Source organism: Alternaria atra (genome assembly GCF_907166805.1).
Source record: "Alternaria atra isolate CS162 genome assembly, contig: 32, whole genome shotgun sequence".
NCBI lineage: Eukaryota > Fungi > Ascomycota > Dothideomycetes > Pleosporales > Pleosporaceae > Alternaria > Alternaria atra.
This window is the reverse complement of record NW_025091331.1, coordinates 1,211,639-1,238,165: the sequence shown is the minus strand read 5'-3', so window position 1 is coordinate 1,238,165 and position 26,527 is coordinate 1,211,639. Positions and strand designations below refer to the sequence as shown.

Sequence of the window (26,527 nt, the reverse complement as noted above, 5' to 3'; positions counted from 1 at the left end):
CATCAGGTCGCTTCTGGCCTCGACCTAGCCACAACCCACTAGCAAGCAGCACGGGCCTTGAACCTGACAGGTAGGGCAGCGTCACTCTTTGCCTACAACACCACTGACCTGTTTACCCCCGCGAGCTAGAGCACGCAATTCTTTTCCTCTGTCCTCTTACCTAGGACCTACACCACACCTACAGACGAGACTGGTCCTTTACACAGTCGCCCCTGCGCCTATCCACATCTGTGATATCCCCCCACACACCAACATCGCAGTTTGGAATTCTATGCCCCTAGGGAGACTCGCGATCAACGTCAAACCTGCTCTCCTCCTTTCCCACGGGTCCTTCTAGGTACCGGACAAGATGGGTCAGACACTCTCAGAACCCGTCGTCGACAAGGTAATTGCCTCCCAATGCTGGCCCCCGCCCCCGCACCTGCGCTGCTTGCACCCTCTCCATGGCAACCGTCGCCTGCATTGACCTGCAAGGCCGCGCATTTTGACTTGCACAAGGCTGCGATGCTGACACGTTGCTTGCACAGAAATCCGAAAACGGCGATGGCGAGTCACTTATCTACGGTGTGTCGTCGATGCAGGGCTGGCGGATCAGCATGGAGGACGCGCATGCCACCGTACTAGACTTTGCAGGTGAAGAAGGCAAACCCACGGGCAACGACAAGCGACTCGCCTTCTTCGGTGTATACGACGGACACGGTGGTGACAAGGTGGCGCTGTATGCTGGCGAGCAGCTACATCAGATTGTCGCAAAACAAGAGGCTTTCAAACAAGGAGACATCAAGAAGGCTCTACAAGACGGCTTCCTTGCCACAGACCGCGCGATATTGAGTGGTAAGCTCTCTGAAGGCCTTCGACTTGGTAGTCGACAAGTTGCTGACTCACGCGAACAGACCCCAAGTACGAAGAGGAAGTTTCTGGCTGCACTGCCACAGTCGGTGTCCTGTCAAAAGACAAGATTTACGTCGTATGTCAATTCCCCATAACAATACATGGCAAACGCTTACGGAAATAGGCCAACGCAGGTGACTCGCGTACCGTCCTAGGTGTCAAGGGCAGGGCAAAGCCGCTCTCTTTCGACCACAAGCCGCAGAACGAAGGTAAGATACATGAATCCAAAACTACAAGCAGCACTGACATCTACTAGCCGAGAAGGCACGTATCCAAGCAGCAGGTGGCTTCGTCGACTTTGGCCGCGTGAACGGCAACCTGGCTCTATCGCGCGCCATCGGTGACTTCGAGTTCAAGAAGAGCGCCGACCTTCCTCCCGAGCAGCAGATAGTCACTGCCTTCCCAGATGTTGAGATACATGACATCAACCAAGACGACGAGTTCTTGGTCGTTGCCTGCGATGGTAAGACAATATGAGTTCGCTACAACCGCGCAATGTTACTGACTGATTACAGGTATCTGGGATTGTCAGTCTTCTCAAGCCGTCGTCGAGTTCGTTAGGCGCGGGATTGTCGCAAAGCAGGATCTTGCCTCCATTTGCGAGAACATGATGGATAACTGTCTGGCTTCGAACAGCGACACAGGAGGTGTTGGCTGTGACAATATGACGATGATTGTCATTGGTCTCCTGCAGGGAAGGACAAAGGAGCAGTGGTACGAGGACATCGCAAAGCGGGTTGCGAATGGTGAGGGTCCATGTGCGCCGCCAGAGTACGGCAAGTCAGAAGATCCAGCCAAATCTGCCTCAGAGGGCGAGTAGTTCAGTTCTAATATAATCGTGTAGCCGAGTTCCGCGGTCCCGGCGTTCACCATCGCATTGACGATTCTCCTGATGACATCGACATGGATCTGGACAGTCGATTCCGACCGAACAACGGCAACGGCAACGGCGGCCGCATCATCCTTCTCGGCGACGGCACTGAAGTCTCGACTGGAGACAATGACGGCGAGATGTTCGACAACGAGGATGAAGACAAGGACCTGGATTCGCAAGTCAACAAGTACAACCAGGAGGCCAACGCCAAATCCCGCCAAGATCGCGAAGGCACCCCTGGTCCTCAGCATGAGAGCAAGGTCCAAGTGACCGAGTCGCCCTCGTCTGTACAGACGGAGAAGTCTGACGCACCCGAGTCCCAATCTGAAGCACCCAAGACGAGTGAGAAGTAGCTTGTACTCACTTGACTTGGTCGCGACTAATAAAGTTTGGCTCAAAGGGGTCAAATTCGATGCATGATGATATGCAATGTCTCTCTTATGGATGTTTTGCAAGCGACGATGGATGTCTTGGTTTCCTGTAGGATCAACGACGGGTCATGGAATCGAGCCTGATGGATCGCAAGCGGGATTCACGAAATGATACCTGGCGGACTCACTCTTCGCCTACTCTATATGTAGCTATCACTTTGTCCACGATACAGTGGTCCTATCAAGAAGGGCGTTTATTATGACCTGTTCACATGTGCTTAGGTTAGGGGGGGCGTGTGCGGCTACTTCGTGACGTTATATCAACCAGTCTCGCACCGAATCTGCGTATTTATTGTAAAGTGCACAGCCTTTGTATAGCCGTTGCTTCTTACGAGGCATACACAGTATGAAAACAAGCTTTCAGTATGCCCCACTCTCCCGCTTCTCGGGCGATCTTCTAAAGTGCACCTTATTCCAGGATGTCGTCTTGACAGCCTGGCATCAGCTACTACGTATTAACCTCAAGTTTTGGAAAAGGTAACGCATCACAAAACGAGATTATCGATAGCGGAGCCTCCGTTCCACCGACTATGCATACAACTGCCGTCTGCATTACCGTCTGGGAGCCCGGAGATAAGGCTGGTGTCCAGGGTCCATTCCCGAGCATCATCACCTTTCGTCATAGTTTGCGACGGTCGTGTAAGCGTCACAATTATGGCGTGGATCCGAGAGTACCGGTGGTAACTGGCTAAAGTCAATGTTAATACTTCTTGTCCATATAAGAAATATCAGCGCATTGCTCTAGCATACACTTCCAAGTTCTTCCCTAGTAATTACTCCGAAGTTGTGCCTGACTGACGACTGGCATCATGGACCCTGTAAATCCTAACCAGAAGGCCCGAACCACGTACGTAACTTCCACATGCAAACTGCATGCGAGACATATGCTGACTTCGTACACCTACATCCAGGCCACAATACGCGCTATATCAACGGAAGAACTTCTGGAAATCCAATGAGGGCGAGGTTCCAGTGTTCAATACCGGTAAGCATGCTTCATGTTTGGTGCAAACTTTCATTATATAAGGCTAAGGCATAAGACAGAACCCGGCAAACTCGAAGAGTTGGCAAAGGAGAAGCTTAGCCAAGGCGGTTGGTTTTACGCCTCCTCTAATGCGGGTCAATCGCACACCCATACCGTAAACAGACAAGCATTCTACCGACATCGAATTATCCCGCGTATGCTGGTAGATACCAACGAGCGCGACACCGCGACCGAGATATTCGGACACAAAGTTCCTGCGCCAATCGGATTTGCCCCTGTTGGCATCAACAAAATTTACAACCCACAAGGCGAGCTTCCCGTGGCAAGAGCCGCCGGCGCGTTGGGACTACCATATTGTCTTTCGACGGCAGGTTCGCAAAGCATAGAAGCTGTTGGCCAGGCCAACGATGAGGGTGTGAAGAAGGGACGAGGCGATGTTGGAACCGCTGCCGGTGGTGGTGAGAAGGGCGTGAGGTTTTTCCAGCTCTATATGCCGCACGACGACGAGCTTACTCGCTCGCTCCTTCAACGTGCTGTAGATAGCGGCTTCACAGCTTGCATCTTGACGCTTGATACCTGGCAGCTCGGATGGCGACATGACGACGTCGCAAATTCAAACTACGCGTTCTACCACGGGCTCGGTGCGGATCTTGGCTTGACAGACCCCGTCTTCCAGAAGAGGCTCAAGGAAAAGGGCATTGACCCTGAGACACAACCAAACGAAGCTGGTGCATTGTGGATCGACAACGTTTGGCATGGACGTGCGCATACATGGGAGAAGGCCGCATGGGCGATGAAGCTATGGAAGGAGCTCAGTGGTGGCAAGCCATTCTCCTTGAAGGGTATTCAGAGCGTAGAAGACGCGAAGAAGGCTGTCGATCTGGGCTTTGATGGCATTGTAGTCAGCAATCATGCTGGAAGACAGGTTGATGGCGCAGTCGCAAGTCTTGACTCCCTTGAGAAAATCGTCGATGGTACGTTGCCTGTTCTCTTCTGTTCATGCACAACTGACATGTCATTCAGCTGTCGGCGACAAAATCTATATTATGTTCGATTCTGGCGTTCGTTCCGCATCCGATGTTTTCAAAGCGCTTGCTCTGGGCGCAAAGTTCGTGTTCGTTGGCCGGCTGTGGATCTGGGGTCTCTCGATCATGGGCGAGACGGGAGTGGACCATGTCATGCGCGGTCTGCTAGCTGATCTTGACATTCTGATGAACGTGGGAGGATTCAAGAATATTGGAGAAATTACGAAAGATGCACTAGAAAGTGGGCCGAAGAGTTACCCGCTCATGCATACAGCTAGTAAATTGTAGGGCTTTTAGAGCCTTGGAATGGTCAGTGTTTGTATCTTCGATCAACTGTACTTTGGAGTATCTCAAGGCTTCGGTGAACATGTTGTGCCTTCCGATCACTTCAAACACCACATGCTTTTCCACGTTGTCTGCCTGGCACTTGTGAACTCCACGCGTAGGTAGGTGTCACTTTCACAATCATGATCACCGTCCTCGTTGGCCAATGAGGAGCTTACATAGCACTAGGCCACTATAGGCTGACCGCCATAGGGCTGAGAGTGGTCCAAGCACTCCCGAGCAAGACCAACTCCAACTCCCCTCAACGCGACACGCTTTTTCAATTGTGATCGCAACTTCGCGCACGTCATGATCCGCATTTTCCGCGCCTACTAACATCGTCGCATTGATTGTACTATAAGAGTCTTTGGTATACACAAAAGTTGTCTCCTAATTCGTCACTAGAAAGACACCCTACAATCAAGATGTCGGTCATCCTGTGCACAGGTACGTGGAGCTGTCTACCCCACATTTGGCAGGCAAACAAACTAACATACAATCGCAGCCGGTTACGACCATACGATTAGGTTCGCATACGTCTCATCCCCCATTGGCAGCAACGCGTACTGACAGAGGACTCCAGATTCTGGGAAGCCCTCTCCGGTATATGCTCCCGGACTATCCCACACCCAGACTCCCAAGTCAACCGCCTTTGCATCTCGCCCGACAAGCGATACCTTGCTGCCGCTGGTCACCACACAGTCAAGCTCTACGACATCAAGTCTACCAACCCCAACGCGATCCTCACCTTCGACGGTCACACCTCAAACATCACCGGTGTCGCGTTCCATTGCGAGTCCAAGTGGCTTGTCACCTCGTCTGAGGATGGCACGGTCAAGATCTGGGACACGCGGTCCGGCAATGTTCAGCGCAACTACACTCATGGCGTTCCGGTCAACGATGTGGTCATTCACCCAAATCAGGGAGAGCTCATTAGCTGCGACCGTGGTGGTAATGTGAGGATCTGGGACTTGGGAGAGAACAAGTGCTCCCACCAGCTCATCCCCGAGGATGATGTTAGCGTGGCTAGTGTTACGGTTGCTAGCGATGGCAGCATGGTGTGTGCAGGCAACAATGCCGTGAGTCTCGCCATATCAAGAGTATACCAAAGCTTACTAACACTTCACGTCAGGGTAACGTCTATGTTTGGCGCATGATTCAGCGTAGCGATACCACCTCCATCCTCCCCATCTGCAAGTTCGTCGCCCACACGACCTACATCACCCGTGTCCTCCTCTCCCCCGACGTCCGTCACCTAGCCACCTGTTCCGCCGACCACACCGCACGGATCTGGTCTGTTGATCCTACCGCTCCTCACAACGTCACACCCAACGATAACCTGCCATCAGCTAGCGAGCGCGACCCCGCTGCCTTCCCATTAGAGACTACACTACACGGTCATCAGCGCTGGGTATGGGACTGCGCCTTCTCAGCAGATAGCGCCTACCTCGTCACTAGCTGCTCAGACCACTATGCGAGGCTGTGGGAGCTTGGTAGCCAGAGCATCATTCGGCAGTACAACGGACATCATCGCGGTGCTGTGTGTGTTGCGCTCAACGATACGGCCGTTGGCAACTAAGAGGTTCACTTTCCACGGATTCCCGAATGGCAGAAAATGGCACCCGCGATCATTGATAGCGTGTAAGAGGGTATGGACAAAGGGTTTCCGGCATTTGCATCAGCGTTGGCGTTCTGGAACAGGATGGAAGGGTAATGAGTTAATGACATTTGGCGTTTACGGTGGATAGGTTAGCTTTTAGTCTCGCATCAACGCAAAATGCGACCAAAACGCGCAGAATACGTCTAGCAATCAGGCCAAAAATACGAGAATCAAAACTTCCGTTGAAGACTACCATGCCCCGAATCGAGACGACTGTAACACTTATAATGTACTCTGAAGCTATACGCGTTGAGTTCAGCCAACAGGTCAACGAGACAACATAGGTTGTATACCATCAGAGTACACTATCGGTGTAAATCATGAAGACCGAGCTTCTTCGTAAGCAAACTAAGGATTTATAGACACTCTTTCTTCGCACAAATGTCCTGCTAACATGTTAGTACCGTCCTTCGTTGGCATCATCTGAAAGGCCTTTCACTTACATAGTTCTGACGTTTGTCCTGCATACACACGTCCACACCACTTCCATTCTTCTTGCACAAACACGCTTGGTACAACTTCCACTCTATCTGACACTCCTCACACTTAGCCGAAGTGTACTTCCTACATGCTCCTGTCTCCCTTCTTCCTCGACTTTTGCGTCTCCTCTTCACCTTTGCATTCTCATCGGCACCTTCATCCTCCGCTGCATTTTCACTCGCAGCATCCAATGCGAGGGCCAATTCTTCTGCTTCTTTTTCAGCGGCCGCGTCATGATATGTGGACGAGTCGTATGTATCCGGGACAGCCTTTGCGAGGGCACGTTCGTTAACCATGTGGGAAGAAGAGCCAATACCACCGCCCGGGATATTATTGTTGGGAGGTATGTTGTCGACCATCATCCCAGAGCCAGATGCAGGGATTGAAGGGAGGGGAGAAACCGGGGAGGAAGCATGGACTAGGGCGGCTACTAGAGCGCAGAGGGATGTGAACAGAAAGAGGGAAGATTTCATGATTGTGAAGTTGCAGGTTCGGTATGATTGAGTGGATGTATATGCGAGTCTAAAGAATAAGAAAGAAGGTGGGGAGCGTAGAGAATACCTATACGCAGAGACTCGTTGTTTGACCTCACACAATTCAATGTCGTATCCAAGACTCGTCAATCAACTCCGAAATCACACCTCATTTCTATTCACATACATACTCGCCCTCTTCTCAGATACAACACTTCAACTTATTGCCTCTGTCACCGCTGCCTCTTCCTCTCCTCAAACCTCCTAACACTATCCCTAACCCCAAACCCGTCCTTCAACAAACCCCCAACATCCTCCAATCCCAACCCCGCCGTCTCAGGATAAATCCTCCAGATCACAATCTCAGCAACCACACAAACCCCCGCATACAATGCAAAAGTACCCACTGGGCTGAAAACGTTCATCATGGGCAGAAAGGTAACCCCGATAAAAGTGTTAGACCCCCAGTTCGTAGCCGTAGACATGGCAGAACCCAAAGAACGAACGGAAAGAGGGAAGAGTTCGGATTGCTGCCAAGGGACGTTTCCCATGCCTATAGCGTAGCCGGCGACGTAGGTTATCATTGAGAAGAGAATGATGAGCGGCCATATTTTGTTATCATGGGTGACGGCAGTGGCGGTGGCAGAAGCTTCCTCGCTGGGAAGATCTATAAAGAGGAATGCGATGGCGCAGAGTGCGAGGCCAAGGACCATGATGGGTATGGACCAGAGGAGGATACGGCGACGTCCGATGCGGTCGATGTAGTGGAAGGCTACGAGGGTGAAGAGGAAGTTTGTTATGGCGATGGAGAGCGAGGTAAGCGTTGGGGATTCGAAACCGACGAGGCGGAAGATTGTGGCGGAGAAGTACATCAGGGAGTTCTGGGGGTATGTTAGCGGTCATTAAAGGATGATGCATCCATAAGGGTACGAAAATGCACCCGTTAGGGGGGCTCTAGAAGTGAGACTTACGAAGCCGCATAGTTGCTGAAAGCCCTGCAACATGCATGCAATAATCAGCGCTCTACGATTCCCTCCAATTACGACCAGTTGAGAGAAGTTGTCTTGCACCCTCTCCATCTTGGCTCTCCAGCCGCTTTTAGCCATATCAGGAGTACCTCGCAATCCAGCAGCATCCTCTTCCTCTTCAATCTCCTTCTCCACACGCCTCAGTACGGCATTCACCAACTTCGTCCCACTTTCGTCGGTTTTGTACACTCGGCCTAGTACTTTCCTCGCTTGTTGGGTCCGTCCGGCCTTGACAAGATATCGCGGTGTTTCAGGCAAGAGAAACAGCATGACAAATTGTATTGCAGCTGGCAAAGCTCCCAGACCAACCATCCATCTCCAGCCATGCAATCTCTCCGAGAACAGCCACCCAACGATATAAGCGACGACCTGACCTCCCGTGATGAACAAACTGCTCACGACGACTAGTCGTCCCCTGAAAGGGCTAGGACTGAGCTCAGAGATATATAACGGTACAACAAACGACGCGCTTCCGACTGCCGCGCCGACGATAGACCGACCTACAATCATGCCACCTACGCTGCTTGTCCATGCTTGCAATAGCGCACCGAGTATGAAGAGAATATCTGCGACGAGAATCACAGTTTTACGACCGTACGTATCAGCGAGGATACCCGTTAGGGGCGAAGCGAGAAGCGCGAAGAACGAGGTGCAAGAGGTAATCAAGCTTTTATCAAGGGTGGTAAGGGGTCGAGAGGAAAGGTCGGTGTTTATGGATATGAGCGTGGAGGATATCACACCGGTGCTGCGACTTGGTTAGTATGGTATTTGCTTCCATATCTATGGATACCATGAAGCAAGGCGCAGAAGATCGCGACCGTGAATGGAGACGTACTCGTATCCAAACAACAGCCCAGAAACGCCAGCACATATAGTCAGACACCATATAAATAGCCCTGGAGATAACAATGCACTCTCGTCCACCTCATCCTCTCTTATACTCTCGTTGTCGTCTTCATCGTAGCGGTCGCGTACATCGTTCGGAACACCGCGGTCGTTGGAAATCAAGGGCTCGGCAGCAGCGTCACTCATGCTGTGTAGTTCCAAGTCTTCATCTGAAGTCGGCATATAGTACACACACAGACATAAGAAGCGTGTACGGAAGTGAAAACTGGTAGTAGAGCTTGTCTGGGGTAGTGTCGGAATGGCCGCGGGAGTGCGGAATGATGGATACACGCTAGTGGGTGGGTCAGACGTGTACCTGGTGATCCATGTCACCTGCATAATAGGCGGGTCTTCACAGGCACGGACACGAGCATTTGGACGAGTGTTTTGAACTTGATGGTATTGATAGTGGTCGAGAAGCATGCACGCACATGAACGTGCTCTTCTTGATAGTAATCTCCCACTTTCCTCCCTCCAACGCTCGCTCGTGGTCGGAGAACGCCAAAGCGATTCTCATGACTTGCTCCTCCGTGGCACGTTGCGGTCGCGTGTAGCGTAGCGAACGTGGCAACTCCTTCCCTCTCTTGTCGTATCTTGCATGTCCATGGCCTGCAAGACTTTTGTCCATACCGTGATCCTATATGCACCTATCATGCCCAGTCAACGCCTGTCGCTATGCTACAAGCCACTCATCATGGTGACTAATCAACCCACCCACGCTAAGCGCATAGCAAAATCCGGTAAAACAGGCACGGAGAGCAGGTCGTGGAACTCAAGAAGCAGGCCGCTGCGAACACCGCCCATGTGCGGCCAACCTACTTTGAAAGCTCTCATTTGGGTTCGTTGCTGCCGTCTGGTGCATGATTGGCGGGACCGGTGGGCGGAGCCTGGGGACCCGTCGAGTGCTGTTGCATCATAGGCTGCGAGTAGCTTCCGCTGGGTGTACCACGGTGTTGCTGTGGAAACTGGTGATGTTGCTGCGGTGAGCCGTAATGACCGCCTTGGTATGGCTGTGGGAAAGGTCCCCGCATTGGAGTCACTAGAGTGATGTTAGCTGTGTTAAATCAATCACTGACGTGCTACTTACTGTTTGCTGGCTGCATTTGGTACATCTGAGGAGCTGGTGCACCGGGTTGCATGTACATCATAGGCGGTTGCTGGTGGTGTCCTTGTTGCGATCCTTGATGGCTCATCATTGGCGCACCTGGCCTGGGGCTAGGGAATCCGTTGGCGCCAGGTCCAGGCATATGAGCACCGTATTGGGGGTACGCAGGAGCGGGAGCGGGAGAATACATCTGCATCTGGGGATTTCCCGGCATTCCCATAAAAGGTCCGTTTGAAGGTTGTTGTGTCATCATTTGGCCACCCATCGCCGGCCCTGGGCCGTTCATGAACTGGCCGCCTTGCGGATTCCGCATGGTGGCGTGCTGAATGCCAGGACTCATGCCATACTGTGGGACTTGCTGAGGGTAGCCTGGCATCGGTTGCGGCTGTGCGCCATACATGTACGGCGCCATAGGGCGTGGTGAAGGTTGAACTGATGACGTCGAATGCGAGTATTGCATGTGTTGAGCTCCGAAATGATGCTGGTCCTGGCCAAGATGCGGCTGTATTGGTGGTCCACGAGGCGTGTGTTGAGCTGTCGGCCCTTGTGCCATACCCTGGGCACCCTGAAGATGAGGCGGTAACTGATGCTGATGAGGCATGGGGCCATTGACCATGACATGTTGTGGTGCTGACAGCGGCGCAGGCTGAGGGGCATGGTCGAACAACTGCTCGTATCCCTTGTGTGTGTTGGAAGAAGGGAAGTCCCAAGTAGGAGGTGTCTTGTATGGAGGCGCGATATCAGAGTGATGTGGCTTCTCGCTCGACTGAGCTTCCTTCTCGAGGCGTCCGATGGCATTGAAGGTTGTCGGTCCGTCCAATGACTTCACAGTGGGCCGTTGGCCAGTAAAGAAATTCGTAACGGGAGGCTTGCGTACTTCCTGTCTTGAAGAGTTTGGGCGAGGACTGGAGGTTGCACTAGGGGTCCCGCCAGGCTGGAAGGTACTAGCAGCCGGGTTCGGCTTGAACTCATGAGCACGAACGTTGAACCTTGTAGAGACGCTGGAAGAAGGTGTCTGGGCACCGCTCGAAGGCTGTGAAGGACCAGTAGGTGGCATACGCATGTCCTGAGCTGGTATCGGTTGCGGAACACCGTTGTAGGGCACAGCACCCTGCTGTTTGTGCTGCTGGTGGTTCATCTGCAGACGAGTGCTGAGAAGTCCTTGGTTACGAGGAGGCATCTGGCTCATGTTCTGGTGAGAGCCCCGCATACTGGCAGATGGATATGCCGGCTGCCCTGGTCGCGGACGTTGGTTTTGCGAACGGTCTGCGTTGGCGCTAGGAGAGGCTTGGGTGGACTCGGGCTTAACAGCAGAGCGTGCAGCAGCTTTGGGGTCTGCAATACTGCTCGATGCCTTTGGGGGTGTCGTCTTCATTTCTTGCGCTTGTCGGTTAGCCTTGTCAACGATTGCTTGCTGCTTGGTCTCGTCCTTGGCGAGTATGGGAACAAGATCGGATGGTACAGGCGTGCTCAGTTTGAAGTTGAGCGCGAACTTCTTGAGATCGTTGAGCTTCACAGCCTTGTTCTCTCGAGCAAACTGCCTCTGGCGATCAGAAATGCGTAATTTCTCAGCGGCCGAGAACTGCTTGAAGGAGTCAAGAAGATCATGCTCAACATTTGTGGTTGCATCATGTGGCCGTCCAGCTTTCCTAGGAGGGATGGCAGCGATCCCAGACTTGATCGTACTAGTTGACTTCTGCAGTTGTTCCGTAATAGCCTTGTGCGCATCGGTGGGTTTTGGTGCAGCCTTGGAAGCATCCTTGACGGGTTCCTGAGCTTTCAGAGGCTCGGGCGTACCAGCTACTGGTTTCGCGGGACTTGCAGCACGTTGTGTCGATTGTGAGGCAGGTCGTGCAACAGACGATGAGATGATCGCAGGGTCCACTGGTGCGCCGGGTACTGTCGCTTCAGGGGCGGGAGCGCGTCGTGCGGGTGGAGTGTATCGGTTGGATTGGCCGCTGGATAGATTTGGGAAGTCTCGTCGTACTCCACTGTATTTGTCTTCTTCATCACCGTTGTCGTCGGCGGCAGTGTATCCTCCTCGCTCTTCGCGAACGTGTGAGTTGGTCGCACTGCTACCCTCAATCTCTCGAGCGATCTTCTCAGCACGGGCGGCCCGTTCCGCATACTGTGGGTCATTCTTGTTGATGGTAGTCGTGTATATGTTCTCGTCGTAGTTGCTCTTTACACCAAACATGCGCTCGTTGGTAGCGAATTGATCCCAGTCGCCCGTACGTCCAGTAGATTCGAGAGTCATGTTGGGATCTACCTCGGACGGCTCCCACTTTTGGAGGTTGCGCTCACGAAGCTCGAGCTTGCCAGAGATGTCGGTGTCAGTGCGGAATCCGGACGCGCCTGCTATGTTAGTCGTGGCATGCGAAGCAAGTTTAGACTCTAGTACGTACCATTTTGGCCCTTGAGCTGGGACTTGTCGAGAACCACATTGTTGACATTGAAATCAGCTACATCGCTCATATCGAATGACATGACGTGGTAGTCTCCCGAGCCAACGTAGTCGTCGGATGACTGACTGGCACCGTTGGTCTGGGCATTGCTGGCGGGCAAGAGCTTCTTGACCATCTTGAAGACATAGCGCAACTCGCTGGGATCCAATGAGGTGCCTGAGAGTACACCGGAGTATTTCTCGCCATTCTTAAGTGTGATAGTGCCGGGAAGTCCCTGTTGATTATCATCAGTCTCGCCGACTCGTGTCGCATTGAGGGCCAGCTGTCACTTACAGTCAAATTGGCCAACAGATACATCATGCGGTCGCTGAGGTGCCTCATTGCGGAAACGCTGTCGGCGGAGGCAGCCGTCGAGCTTTGTGGGGGCTTGGGTGAGTTTACGGCACCGTTGGGGGTGGGAGAGTGGGTCGGGCGCTGGGTGATGGGATTGGTGCCCTGGGTCCATGCCGATTTGGCGGGAGGTTTCCTGCAAGTCGCCAGGTCAGCATTGCGCCAGGTGCAGGTGAATAGGGTGGTGTCGAAGAAAGAGCATTGCGATATGAGGTAATTGAACACAATGCACGGGGAGGGAGCCATTTAGTGGACGGCGCAGTCGCACCGTGAGTCCATGTGACGGACCGCACGTCACACGAGAATATCCCGCATCGTGGGCACTCGAAGCATACAAATGGGCTTTTGAATGGCGAGGGGTGTGTGGTGAATCTGGGAGGAATGTGTTCATGTGGAGGGTATGAGCTTACTTCTGACCGCCGTCAATGGGGCTTCCGGGCTTTCGCTGTGCGTCGATGCCTTTGCCCGCAGTGCTCATTTTCAGTTGCCTGGCGGAATTGGAGGCGGGGTTTAGAGCATTGGAGGACGTGGTCGGGGTCGCAGCGGCAGTGGACATGGATGGGGAGAGGAAAGCGCGGGCGAGCTCAGTAGCGTGGGTCGGTGGTTCGGTTTGTGGTTGCGGAGAAGGAGCGACGGGCGGGGGGAGGAAGGAGCTCCAACTCTAGGGTGAGAATAGCGCAGGACGCTCAATGCGGCAGCAGGCGCAGAGTCGACGAGCTTTGGAAGGGGGCAGCCGGACGGCGGAGGTGCGGTGGTGATCTGGTATAGGAGGCTGTGCCCGAATAGCAGCCAGAGGTCGAGAGTGAGGTGCAACGCCAAGCGGATCGCCTGGATGAAACACAAGTGCAAGGTGCGGGAACTAGGCCAGCCTCAGGCAGTAGTCTTGAAATGCTCGGTTGACGGCACGAGAGCGCAACGGTCAGGCAGGCCGCAGGATGGCGCGCGAGGTTCAGAGAGGAGACAATGGGAGTTGATGACAGCTGTGACAATTGTGACTTGTTCGGGGCTGCTCTCGTCGCCAAGAGCGTTATTGTCGTAGGCTAGACCTCACGCCTCACTCTGCTCTGCACATGCTTTTGTTGTCAAAGGGCGCCCACACCAAACAAGATACGCAGAGATGGCATCTACAAATACGGGGCAACACCTGTTCGTGACGCTCCAAGCTGACTAGAGATGCATGCACACAATGGTTACCCCAGTCCATCACCCACCCAGCAGCAGCTTGATCAAGTAGCGCGAAGATAGGCCGGGTGCCGGCCGTAGTCTGCGCTGGTCTGCAGCTACAGTGGCACCCCATACAAGATGAAACCCGAACAGGTGTACCTTGGTCTCTAATTACTTTGCAGCCTACGATTATACGAATATAGGTAGTATATATCTATATAAACATACTAGCTAGAAGTCTGCATTAATATTAGAAATCTGGTGCTCTTCTGTTATACATTGTTGTAGGCTGCAAAGTAATAGAAGACTAACGTACACCTGTTTCGGGTTTTCCTTGCATGGGGTGGTGGCTACATACGATACTCCTGTCAGAAGCATCTTCTAAGCGACGGAGCATCACATGTTGCACGGTATTACTTGCCGTTAGCCGCAGATACCCAAGATAGAAACGATGAAAGCCAAAACCACTGTTTACCATGTACCATGACAACTTCTTTTCTCCATCAATGACGTAGAGACATTTAGCACAATGAAACAAACAATTCTACGAGGTTGGAGGTGAGACTGCTCCACGTGCCGCCCAGCCACTCTCGTGTTAGCTCGACCCAGGCATCTCAGACGTCGGTGCACCCAACGTGGTCGCCAACACTGCCCGGGATAGAGTGTAGTGCCCTCGCGCTTCCAGTCCGGCCCTTCACTCTGCTGTTGACGCCGCATACCTGCGCCACACCAACCCGGCAATATGACAGAAGAGTCGTCCTCTGTCCGCTCGTCTCAGGGGTCATCACGCCGTGCGCCCAAGAATGTACGTGGGCTCCCTCGCTCTCTCTCTCTCTCTCTCTCTCACACACACTCTCTCCGCGTTCCGCGCCCAACACCAAACACCCGTCACTGACCACACATGAAATGCAGCCCCAGCAGCAACTCTCGCAGATAGAAAAGTCCGTCACACACCTGCTCGTTGCTACAAAGCAGCTCCTCGGTCCGTCCACGGCGCATGCAGCCCCGCATACAACACCTGCTAACACGGTGCAGAGACGTTGACGCTATGGTCGCGCGGGACCGCCACCGAGAGCGAGGTCTCCGATGTCTACGTGCGTCTGGGATATGAATTCAACATCGCGTCACGCGCCTTCAACGCAATCGGCGTCGACACCAACGATCTCGGAAACGTTCCCGAATTACTGCGTGGCATACTAGAGGAGACGCTGAGCCAGGAAGCATCGCAGGCGAGCCTCGACAACTTCCTACCGCGGATACGAGACATCATAATAAACCTCCTGCACGGGCTGAAGAAGAAGCAACAGCGGTTACGGCAGCGCACAGGAAGAGATGGCTCACTCAACGGTGGTGGAAGTCCGCGACAGGGTAGCGTTGGGAGTAGTGGTGAAGTCGAGGAGCATCAACAGCCAAGATCAGCGAGCCAAAGACTACCTTCAAGAGGCGACAGCCCAGCGTTTGGGGGCCCTGACCTCCCACCGCGCTCATCTTCAGTAGCTGGAGGGCGGGCCTCTCCAAGCAAGTACGATGCTCTCCCTTCAAACCCGAAAGCGAACCGCTCGACTGCCGCAAGCCAGCTATCCACAGACTCTTCCATATCGAGTGGCACCGCTCAGCAGATGCCAGTCATTGCCCCATATCCCGCGGACGATGCCATGCCCAAGACACCCGAACCTCCACGGCCCAACTACCCCGTCGACTTTCCTCCACCTCCACCTCCACCGAAACAAGAAGATGCGCTGGCAGCACTGCAAAGAGGTGGTGAGCTTGAGCGGAGGGCTTCACGACGATTTTCGGCGTACCAGATCCAGAAGCACCTTGGAACAAATGGCATACCGCTTCCGCCAGTGCAGAATTCGCCCATACCGAATAGGGGACGGGATGTACGCGAATCCATGAATGCAGTTCGAACGAGGGCATCCATGATGCACAACCGCCAGCGGTCGAATCAGAGTCTAACGCAACAGAGACCCGCTGTCGAAACCAAGTTTTCCTTCGATCAGCCCAACGAGAGACGCATATCCGAAGAAAGTTCTCAAAGCACCGCACCAAGCATTCTGCCGCCTAGAGAAGGTGGGCCCGAAGACAGCCCTGTGCAGAAGACGCCAGACGATAAGCTCGCACAGCCAAGATTCCCAGAAGGCGACCAGCTTTCACTAGGTGCTACTCTGAACGGTCCATTATCAGAGCCGGCTGAGCTTGGGTCTGCATCGCCAGTAAAAGAAGAGTCGACCAGGCCTACAGCTAACCGCAACAGCTCTTACAGAGCCAAGACACCTTCTCCACAACCTTCACAATTCATCCCAGAACAATCGCCTCAGCAAGGAAAAGAGCTCACCTTGTTTCTCCAATATAAAAGCAAGATCAAGAAATACGTCTTCACGGATGGCGCTGAGCTCTCCTCTGCTCGTCTACAACTGGCTTTCATCGAGAAGTTTGCCTGGGATACCCACCGTTACGGCGATCTGCCCGAGATCCATATACAAGACCCTGTTTCTGGTGTGCGATACGAGCTGGAGGATATTCACGATATCAAAGATAGATCTGTACTCGTTCTGAACGTAGAGCAACTCGACGAAGTAAAGAGTCACATCGACGATAAATTTGGCGGGCTAAGCAAATTGGTCGAGAGCATAAAGACAGTAGTCGAGGATCAGCAAGCAACTATACAACGCGTGGCCGAACGTCAGCAGCAAACGACAAAGGAAATCGCAGGCATCTCAGCGGCGCCTCTCTCTTCAGCTCGCAACTCGGCACTGCTACCCTCCCGGCCTATTGCAATAGGCTCACCTTCCGAAGCAAATATCACCTCAGCCACACAACTAAGTGAAGTGCAGTCGCTGCGTCGTGATTTGGCAGTTGTTAGACAGACATATTCGTCTTTTGTGTCGGATATACAGGCCAGCATGTCGACGATACGCACAAAAGCCAGCGCTGTCAAATCAACTGCTATTAAGGCTGCCTTGCCCTCACTTGACGGAGACAGTGGTCGCGCTTACATTAACACTGGCAAGAAAGCCCTGCAAGATGACTCGGAGAAGATTGTCAATAGGGTCGACGACCTGCAGGATCTGGTCGAGGACCTCAGGAAGGACGTCGTCCTGCGCGGTGTGCGACCTCTGCCCCGCCAACTTGAGACTACCGCAAAGGACCTGTCGACAGCCACCGCAGAGCTCAAGAAGCTGCAGGATCTCCTAGCCAAGGAGAAACCTCTCTGGACCAAGATTTGGGAGCAGGAGCTACAGACTGTTTGCGAAGAGCGAGATATGCTCACCATGCAAGAAGAGCTCGCAGCCGATCTGCAGGATGATCTTGAGAAAGCTGCACAAACACTTGAGTTAGTCGAGCAGGCGACCAAACAGCAGAACCTTGAAAGCGAGAAGGAGGCTGGAAAGGGGATGCGCTCCGCCAGCGGTCGCAACATGCTCAATGCAGTCGCCCTCGACAAAGCTGTGGATCCACGCCAGGCTCGAGATGGCGTGCTCGGAGAAGTCAAAGCCCTGCAACCAAATCACGAAGGCAGGCTTGAGGCCATCGAGCGAGCTGAAAAGGCGCGACAGCGTGATCTCGAGACTAGGAACGATGATGAGTTCAAGCGCGAGCTTGGAAACTTCGTCGAAGAAGGCAAGCTCAAGAAGAGCGGTGGTGTCGAGGAAGCAGAGCGCCTTCGCAAAGCGAAAGACGAGCGCGCGCGAAAGGAGAATTTCGAGCGAGAAGCTGCAAGACAAAGAGCCAAAGCAGAGAAACAGCAGAGAGAAGCTGAAGCTGCCGCTGCCGCTGCCGCTGCCGCCGCGGCTGCAACAAACGGCGATGGTGCTGAAGGCCAAAACGGAGAGGCTGAAGCCCCAGCAGAAAACCCAGAGGAGGCCAAGGGAGATGAAGGTGGTCCTGCCTAGACACCTGTCATCTATTCCTAGCCTTCCTATCTGTGTTTGAGCTGATCTTTGGTCCTAGATCTCCCGAAAAGACACTTCACTGTCCGCCCTTGGGTCAAGACTGCCGGCGTCCCGCTATCGACGCAAATGCGACTCGCTGCGGAAACGGGGCTAGACCTACCAGTAGTGACAACGACGTCTGTATCTACAGAGAGTGCCAGTCCTCCCGCCCCAACCGTTAGAGTCGTGAATAACGGCGTACGAGCCGACGAGATCTCTTCAATATCCGAGGCCGACGATGTGCTGACGTGTACGCTATCAAGCAATACGCCTGGGACGCACCGCAACATACCAATATCTACTACACCTTCATCCACGTCTTGTGATACGGAAACGCCCTCACCTCTTCACTCTTCGATTTTTGGCTCACGACTCTCAATTTCACGAGGCGGAACGCCCAGGACTTCTCACTCGTATCGCACACCCAAATCCTCTCACAGCGTCCGTGACCGCGACAAGCCGAGCCCAGGTATACCGCCGGCTCGCCCACGCGGCATGACCTTCCCACGCGCCTCTTCTGGAGTTACGACATCTAGCTCGCAAAAGACGTTAGACGCCAATCCGCACATGCCCGAGAACAGCAGTACAGACAGCCTTGAGAGAAGCGGAAGCGATAGTGATAGAGACACAGATACAGATAGCGTGCTTTCATTCACTCCCAGTATGGGCACGAAGAACCTTGCGAATTGGTTCTCAGGGCTGTTGGGAAGATCGTGAGCAGTGCATTCTATGTTTTTTACGAAGAAACTTGCAGATCGGGAGATGGAAGGGATTCTCGCACGTCGTATCTCTTTTCGGAAGGAGTAGATGGTATGTGTAATATGTAATTGTTGGTGGTAGCATTGATATGGCGTTTGCGTTGTGGTACCAGGGCATGCATAGCGATACTGGCGTTGGATATATTGGTATGAGAGATGTTGAGATGTTGGCACGCAGCATCATGGGATAATGGAATGAATGAGACATGTATTATCTCAGACGATGTTCACTCTACACTGACGTCCCCGCAAAATGTCTGCGCAACAAGCGAACGAAGGTGCAAGTGCACATCCATTTGTCCACAACGGTTGACATGTCCAGGAGTGAACTAAAGGGACAACGCGCACGGTCACTGACGCACAGCAAACAAACAATCACAGAGAGGAAAGACTCATATGTTTGACTGATGAGATTCTCTTACTCTAAATTGATCCCAGAATCTAGTCAATTAACGCACGTTGCCGTAACGTCGGCAGCGGCAGCAGCAGCAGCAACAACAACATCATCAGCGTCTCCGGATCGTACACTCCACAATGCAATCATCGCTGTGCTCTCTCTAAAAACTCAAACTAAGAAAGAAGATGCGCTCAAGAGCTGGGAAGATGACAGCGGAGATGGGACACATTCGACTCACTTACTTGTCCACGTCCTCCAGAAAGTGTACAAACTTGCGGAGCTGCCTACAGCTCTCAAAGGCAACGATGCGTCCGACTTCGATACCCTGCAAAAGGTTTGCAACGAACTCAAATTCACACTACCCTTCGCGTCCGTGAGGAAGTTGCTTGGATGTGTACCCTGAGTGAAGAACAGTCGTTTCAGATGTTGGAAAATATATGCCCCAAGATAGATCCGAGTCAGGGTCACGACATCACTGTTGATCAGCTGGTGCTGTTGCGAGTCTTCAACCTGGACGGAAGGCAATATGGAAAGGGACTACCCGTGAGGGATACTGAGGTCACTCACAACGAGCCGTTCACGCATCATACTGCCAAGATCGAAATAGAGGAAAGTGGTAATGGGACGGGTGAAGGCATGGCGGCTGGCATTTTTCATCGATATGTGCAGCTTCGTTTAGTATGGTTGGCGCTAACTCTACGAAAGATATATCAAGACAGCGCTCGTTATCATTCCTCTGCGCAACCTTCCTGCCTTCACTGTTCGTCAGTGTTTTACACTTCCACATCGAAATACAGGAGGTGATGTAGATCCCTTCCTCATCGATGGACTGGAGCACGTCAAGGCGGATATCATCACTAGAGTGCTCAATGAGGTGACGGAGAAAGTACAAGGACCTGTCGCAGACCCAGCTGATGTCCAGAAGATACGGGAGACATGTGAGCTGCTACTCAGCTACCACGATCCTGGAGATTACCGAAGAAAGCGACACCACCTCCCTTGCGCAAGGTTTCTCTTAATACATGTGGAGGCGCTAGATCGGCTGACCGCTGTCTGTATTGAGTATGGCTATGTGGGCCTGTGGCAGAGGGCTATAGAAGAGCTCAATACCTCTTTCTGTCGCGAAGTACACGTCGACTTGACTGTTGGTGCTATAGGTCGCTTGTTGTATCAAACACAGGAGACAGAGCATCTGAAGAAGGCAGACTATCTCATCAAACTCTGAGAAGATTCCAAAGAGAAGGTGGAGATGTGTGACAAAGTACAAGCAGCATATAATAGAACTCAAGATGCAGACGATCAAGTGACGGACAACTGATTGTTATGAAAGCTAAGTTTTTGACCCTTCCATTAGTGCGAGGTTTCAGTCACCACTGCCAGCTGCTCTAGCCATCTGGCGGGTATCCATCATCTGTGGTACAATCCCCTAAAGCCCCGTCTTCAACATCAGAGATGGTCTACCTTTGATAGAATACGGCCGCGAACTGAACGACGATGTCTTCCTTGAAGATACCTTTTGCTCTATCGCAAAGACTACAGGTTGTTTTGATGTCGAAATCTTTCTCGAAGAGATACCCAAGCTTAGCGCCAAAATCCCAGAAGACGATTTCCGATGCTACTACGAAATCGTGCTCGATTCAAGCGTCTCAGGGGCCAAGAAATGTGTTCCTCATAGCACAACCCTTTGGAGAAGAAGCTATACCCATTGTTTCCCCCCCCTTCTTAGCAGGATCACAGACAACATCCCCTGGTTGACCACACTCATCATACAAGTCAGAGCGTCCGAATTGTTGATATCTGAACCATTCTTACCAAAGTTCACCATCACTGTCCTCGAGCCCGCGATCAACGAACTCAAACTCATTCCTCGTTCCGGCAATAAATCTGTATACTATGAATACAAGCCCAAATCTACGCCACCAGTTCGGGATACCAACAAAGGCGACGCAATTGTTACGAAAGGGGAACTGAAGCGATTTATACAGCTGCTCAAGCCTATGGCTTTAGATCAGACGGTAGACAAGTTGACGGATAAGATGGCGCCGTCGGGTAAGTTTGGAATCGATGAGTTCCGAGATGTACTTGGAGAGGAAAACATGGCTGAGTTTGGGAAGAAGCGTGAGGCGATTGAGGGGGAGAGGAGGAGGATGAGGAAGAAGAAGGCAAGGCTGGTGTTAAGAGACGGGAAGCTCGTGACGGTTTATGGCTAGACTCTTTGCAACTGTGGACATGGGAGAGGATGGACTGCGGCCTGCATGTGGTGAGCGGTGTTCTTTCTTCCAGTAATGATACATGCAAAAGCACGGCCTGGAGGTATTCGCTGTTTTCTACAGCACCGTGCAAATGATTAAGCGTCACTCAACACCTCCATGCTACTCCATACTATTGAAGATAACCAATAGGAACGTCCTCTGTAATGTTCCCGTTGTCGTTAAGGCTAGAGAGGTAGGAAGCGGCTACATGGCCTCCGGAGTAGCTAGCGCCTCGATGTACCTAGGTAGATGCCTGGGTAGTAGCTAAAAATTGCGAAGCCGGCGGTAAAGTAAATCTTCATCGGGCAAATCTGCTTGGAGCTTACTATGACAATATGTGAGCGAGTACTGAGGGTCTTTATAACCTAAACGGCGGATAGTGAGCTGTGATGTAAGGTATTAGATCGAACTAGAAAGAACAAGTACTATGCTTGATTTAAGGTATGCTCGTCAACGAAAGTATACTAACCTAAAAGGGGGGAGAAACCTACTACACTTGATTTGAGGAAAAGGCAAAGAGAGCCCTTAATCAAGTATAGTATCTCCGAGTGCGACCACTCCTGCGACTTTGCGGCGCTTGCACATGGCTGCGCAATCTGCAGCAACCATACCTAGGTAATCTCACTGCGTTAGTTGCTGACTACCTAGGTATCAGCCCCTCTACAAAACAAGACTCTAGGTATTCTTGCATGCACCTCAAGTGACGGATATATGGCCGGCAGACGCTTGCTTTAGTCTTCTCGTTGAGCGGCTCCACCATTACACGGTAACCAGAGCATCCTGAGGACCTTCTACAGCAGCTTCTCATCATCCATGACTTTTCTTATAACGCTCACGATACTTACAACATACTGCTTCCACCAAGATCTACCGAATTTCGGAGACCTACACGGTGTACCTGCGGCTCCCGGACGGTCGTTGCGGTGTAGGGCTGCTTCCTACCTAGGGAGTGCGCCAGTAGTTCTATCACAGCAAACGCCATGATCTTGCGTAGGCGCCTATATGGGCTGTGCTATGTCCGAGACCCGGCATCTCAATACTTTCTTTCATTTTGAACTTGCTAACGGTGACATACATGAGTATTGGCGAAGAGGCTGTTTCTTTGTCCCCAGGCCGCGTTACAGTGTCCGCCAATGACATTGCAGCTGAAGACTCTCGGAACAATGCAAGAAATCTGGAAAGACACCTAAACGAAACCAACCAAAGAATAACCTAGCAGCAGCGACATAGCAAAGCACCGATACACTCATTCAGCTAGTAAGATTGGAGGTCCTCCCACGCTGTACTAATCGCATGTCGCCCGTCGGTCCCAGCCCACCGAGCGGCCGTCGCGTGCGCAAGGGCTCGCCTGAATAGCCTGGAGCTACACAACTATGCACATCTTATGCAACACAGCTCGCACTCTGTGCACAACGGAATGTCGGCTCATTGCTGACCCTCCATATCGAATGAGAACCATTATGCCTCTGCCTGACCCGCACCACGCAGCATTTCCCCGTCACCGCCTACCGTCCCACATTATTCAGCCCACTTTTTCGACTCTTTACATCTCTTTACGTCACGATTGACCCGGCAACGCCTGGCGCGAGACTAAAAGCTTAGCGGCTTCCAGAGCTTTCCAAAGTGTATATAAGGCTGCCTTCCTCCCGCCCTGATTTTGTTCGGCAGCTCTCTTTGCCTTTTGGCTTAGATCAAGTGTAGTATCTGTTCTTTTCAGTTTAATCTCTGAAACGAGACTACGGTCTCATTCAAGATTATTCTTATTTTTGAAACCAGCTGGCAAGTCACTGGGCTTGCTCATACTTGCCGGCACAGTGTCGCTCCTATCCGCACTATCGGGAGCTGACGCGAATATACCTTTTTCATTAAGACTTCTGGCTTGCTCCAGTTGCTTGAGGAAGAAGTTAAACTACTCCTGCACGTTGGGAATGCGTGTTGTCCGCTATGATGGAACTGCTAAAAACCTTGCTGACACTTGTGCGCAAAGTGGCGGGGCAACGCTGACCCAAATCTTGTTGGCCGTTACAAAGCTCGCTTTCTTTACATTACACTAAAGACAACCCTACCTCGAAGATACCCGCGGAGACACAAGTTGAGAGGCCAGCAAGATACGGAACAATGCACACGTCTACGCACTTTTTTGTTGCAACTTATGAGAAGCGAGCTTCTTTGTAGTCATCTTGCTAAGAACCCCATACTTGAGATGGACCCTACATGTCTGCATCGTGGCTTGCTTCATCAATACATTACTGTGGAATATAGTGGAGAATTGGTAATGTCAAGATGTGTTTTGGTGTCACGTCGGATTATACGAGACTCGTACTTCACTACTTGTGTCTGCCCGTTACCACGTGCGCTTGCTAAGAGCGCTGCTAGTAATACATACAGGCGTTCATTTAGCACCTTACTGGCTAACAAGACCACACTTCTGAGGTGGCACTGATCAACCACGGAAAACCCTCGACTGCTTAGAAAGGTTTCTGCTTTCTCTCGTCTATCCGATGGAGATGGATGCGGACATGTTAAGATTTTACTACGTGGTCTGGCATCAGCAAGTGCAATCTGGCGATGAGAAAGCAGTATAAAGGCACGCTCGACTGCGGGCTGAACTCACCGTCACTTCAACTTATCTTATCATCTACCTGAATTAAGTCTTAGATAGCTACCGCAAAAATGCACACCATCTCCATCATCGCTGTCGCCTTTGGGCTCTTCGCCTCGCAATCCACGGCTACGATTGCCCTCGGCAACAATGCAAACAATAACCGTAAGTCACTGACTTTGACCAATACCTCCAACGAACTAGTCCTGGCATTGGAACAGTGATGTGGATCTACGGTGACAACTCATGCAGTAGAGTGGTCATCCCCAGCTGCGACACACCCATCAAACTAAGGAACGGTTTCGGCTGCAAGTGCTGCCTTTTCCTTCCAACGATTCGAATTGCAGACGCACAGTACAGTTTTGCTAACCGCGATATGTACGTAGATATAGTTCGGGGTTGCGGAACAGACACACGATGGATTGATAACAGTGATGGATCGTTCAACCATCAGTGCTCCCGTGTTAGCCCTCCTTACAACACCGATTGTAGCGTTCAACTCACGTGGAAGTGCTAAGTGAAGTTCGTCGTCTGAAGGTTGGCTTGTGAGTTTGTTGGTCGATGGTTGCTATGGGCTATGATGAACAGGGTCTCTACCCTTTTTTCATGTTGGTTTTGTACATGCTTTGTCGCTATTGTCTCTGCTGTTGACCAAGTAACATTACACTCGTTTCTAGATAGAGTACTCAAATATACAAATCGCTGTGCAGCACTCAATCAGGTTCAGAATCGCAATGATGTGTGACTGTAAGCATGAAACGTACGCTTTCGTGTGATATGATGTGGCGACTGTGAAGGCGAGGATCACGATAAGGTCATTTCATGGTACGAGGGCAGAAGGCGGTAAACAAGCATCCTCTTCTTAGATCGACCACACTGCAGAGCTAGTCGCCGTTAAGTTTGATACTTATAACTCGGTGTTGCATACACTCCTCTCTTCTTATAATGTTAGTCGGGGAAGGCTGGGACTGGAACATAATTTCTCGCATAGGGAGAGCGCGCAAATGCCCACGAAGACAGCAACAGCGCTGGTACCCGAGCAAAAAAGGAATTGACATTGGAAATATGATCCCATGTGGTGTTCTTGGACCCCTCTGTGACACGAAGAATACCTCACGTACGAGAGCCGCAGAACACATCTTCGCGTCATGTTCATTAAAGCGACTCTCGATACATCGATGCCTATGTATCGCAGTAGAGGAGATGTTATGAACAGGTGGCAGGCCTTACGAAGTGGAACCAAACAGAATATGTGTGCAAGCTATTTACATTAACATCTCGTAGTTAACATCGCGAGCTCACCTACTACGTTGTTCCTAGTCAGCGTGCCGGGATCTGTGTGAGTTTTATGAAGTAGCTCTTACCACACAATCAGCTCAAGTAATGACTTCAAGATCGCGTTGGAGAGTTTGCTCTGAAACACACTCCAGGAGGTCAAGACTCATCACTGGCTTCCCATATTAATCATTGAACCGGTGGTAAACCCAGTCCCCATTTATAAGAGGCGGTACAGGTCGTAACATCGTGGAGACTTCTGCCCCTCATATCTACTACACCTTGGCACTTTAATGCCTTGAACAGCCTGAGGCACGAAAAGAATAGGTGACGTTGGAGTTCCAGCTGCCGAGGCACATGCCGCAAATATTCCTAGGTAGCCGTTGGGATAGCCTGGTAGGGCTGATGTTTCGTTTCAAGCAAGCGATTGTTTCGAATGACGGCACGATCCGCCAATGCAGATGGATAAAGGCTGGACATGTCAGAAGTTTGATAAGAAGGAAAGGCTTAGTATGGACCGTTGATGCGGGCGGCGGATTTGTGATCCAGGTAGATGGGTATGATGTGATGTGATGTGAGGGTGGGGGTGGGAGAAGGGATAGAAGAGAATGCATGTTTCATGCGATGTCGCGGGATAGGAGATGTGCGTTGTTTATTCCGAAATCAATACAGAAGTCGCGATGGCATACGGGCACAGTGGTACTTGCCTTGAAGGTAATGCGTGCAGTAGAGAGCGCTTTCCATAGCTGCTGCGAGGCAAGAGGCTGTGAGACTACCATCGTCACTTCCTTCTCTAGAATTTCTTTTAGCGCTTCGTCGCTCTTGCACAATTCACAATTGGTCATTGTTTCCTCCGCTCTGCGTTTGACAACTTTCATGTTCAGCTTCAGCAATATTGCTTCATTTACTTCCCACGCCTCGGCGCAAGACAAGCCTCAACAGTGACATTGCGGGACGGGCGGCCAGCCACAAGCAACATCGAAACAAACGACAGAAACGAAGTGGAAACAGTTGAGTGATGGACCTCATTTCCGAGAGATCAGTCGATGTTCGTTGAGAGTCGAGAACATGCTCATGTCGCTCGTTTCGAGGGTACAAGCTTTTGCAGGGGCTAGGCGGGGAAGCTCATCAATTTTACGAGCCGGTCGCCGGTTCCATGGCAGTCCAGCATCGTACATACTGTGTACA

General features: G+C 51.9%; 7 protein-coding genes across 7 annotated transcripts; 4 read left to right on the top strand and 3 right to left on the bottom strand.

Annotated features, from left to right (window-relative positions):
• Nucleotides 1–349: 349 nt before the first annotated feature.
• On the top strand, nucleotides 350–2,118 carry ALTATR162_LOCUS10160 (uncharacterized protein; the record flags this gene model as incomplete). The annotated part of the gene is made up of 8 exons (XM_043317796.1): nucleotides 350–385; nucleotides 528–834; nucleotides 894–967; nucleotides 1,016–1,100; nucleotides 1,148–1,354; nucleotides 1,407–1,671; nucleotides 1,736–1,747; nucleotides 1,809–2,118. 8 exons carry the CDS (start codon nucleotides 350–352, stop codon nucleotides 2,116–2,118), a joined length of 1,296 nt encoding a protein of 431 aa, XP_043173731.1.
• Nucleotides 2,119–3,005: 887 nt separating this feature from the next.
• On the top strand, nucleotides 3,006–4,494 carry ALTATR162_LOCUS10159 (uncharacterized protein; the record flags this gene model as incomplete). Its single annotated transcript, XM_043317795.1, has 4 exons — nucleotides 3,006–3,043; nucleotides 3,108–3,181; nucleotides 3,241–4,155; nucleotides 4,205–4,494. 4 exons carry the CDS (start codon nucleotides 3,006–3,008, stop codon nucleotides 4,492–4,494), a joined length of 1,317 nt encoding a protein of 438 aa, XP_043173730.1.
• A 461-nt stretch (nucleotides 4,495–4,955) lies between these two features.
• Nucleotides 4,956–6,109, top strand: ALTATR162_LOCUS10158 (uncharacterized protein; the record flags this gene model as incomplete). Its single annotated transcript, XM_043317794.1, has 4 exons — nucleotides 4,956–4,977; nucleotides 5,036–5,057; nucleotides 5,114–5,609; nucleotides 5,663–6,109. The coding sequence occupies 4 exons, from the start codon at nucleotides 4,956–4,958 to the stop codon at nucleotides 6,107–6,109; spliced, it is 987 nt and encodes a 328-aa protein (XP_043173729.1).
• A 437-nt stretch (nucleotides 6,110–6,546) lies between these two features.
• On the bottom strand, nucleotides 6,547–7,143 carry ALTATR162_LOCUS10157 (uncharacterized protein; the record flags this gene model as incomplete). The annotated part of the gene is made up of 2 exons (XM_043317793.1): nucleotides 6,547–6,576; nucleotides 6,634–7,143. The coding sequence occupies 2 exons, from the start codon at nucleotides 7,141–7,143 to the stop codon at nucleotides 6,547–6,549; spliced, it is 540 nt and encodes a 179-aa protein (XP_043173728.1).
• A 233-nt stretch (nucleotides 7,144–7,376) lies between these two features.
• Nucleotides 7,377–9,203, bottom strand: ALTATR162_LOCUS10156 (uncharacterized protein; the record flags this gene model as incomplete). The annotated part of the gene is made up of 3 exons (XM_043317792.1): nucleotides 7,377–8,024; nucleotides 8,115–8,916; nucleotides 9,007–9,203. 3 exons carry the CDS (start codon nucleotides 9,201–9,203, stop codon nucleotides 7,377–7,379), a joined length of 1,647 nt encoding a protein of 548 aa, XP_043173727.1.
• Nucleotides 9,204–9,886: 683 nt separating this feature from the next.
• Nucleotides 9,887–13,512, bottom strand: ALTATR162_LOCUS10155 (uncharacterized protein; the record flags this gene model as incomplete). The annotated part of the gene is made up of 5 exons (XM_043317791.1): nucleotides 9,887–10,095; nucleotides 10,144–12,516; nucleotides 12,567–12,840; nucleotides 12,900–13,092; nucleotides 13,367–13,512. The coding sequence occupies 5 exons, from the start codon at nucleotides 13,510–13,512 to the stop codon at nucleotides 9,887–9,889; spliced, it is 3,195 nt and encodes a 1,064-aa protein (XP_043173726.1).
• A 1,514-nt stretch (nucleotides 13,513–15,026) lies between these two features.
• On the top strand, nucleotides 15,027–18,016 carry ALTATR162_LOCUS10154 (uncharacterized protein; the record flags this gene model as incomplete). The annotated part of the gene is made up of 2 exons (XM_043317790.1): nucleotides 15,027–15,102; nucleotides 15,156–18,016. The coding sequence occupies 2 exons, from the start codon at nucleotides 15,027–15,029 to the stop codon at nucleotides 18,014–18,016; spliced, it is 2,937 nt and encodes a 978-aa protein (XP_043173725.1).
• Between the last annotated feature and the right edge of the window lie 8,511 nt (nucleotides 18,017–26,527).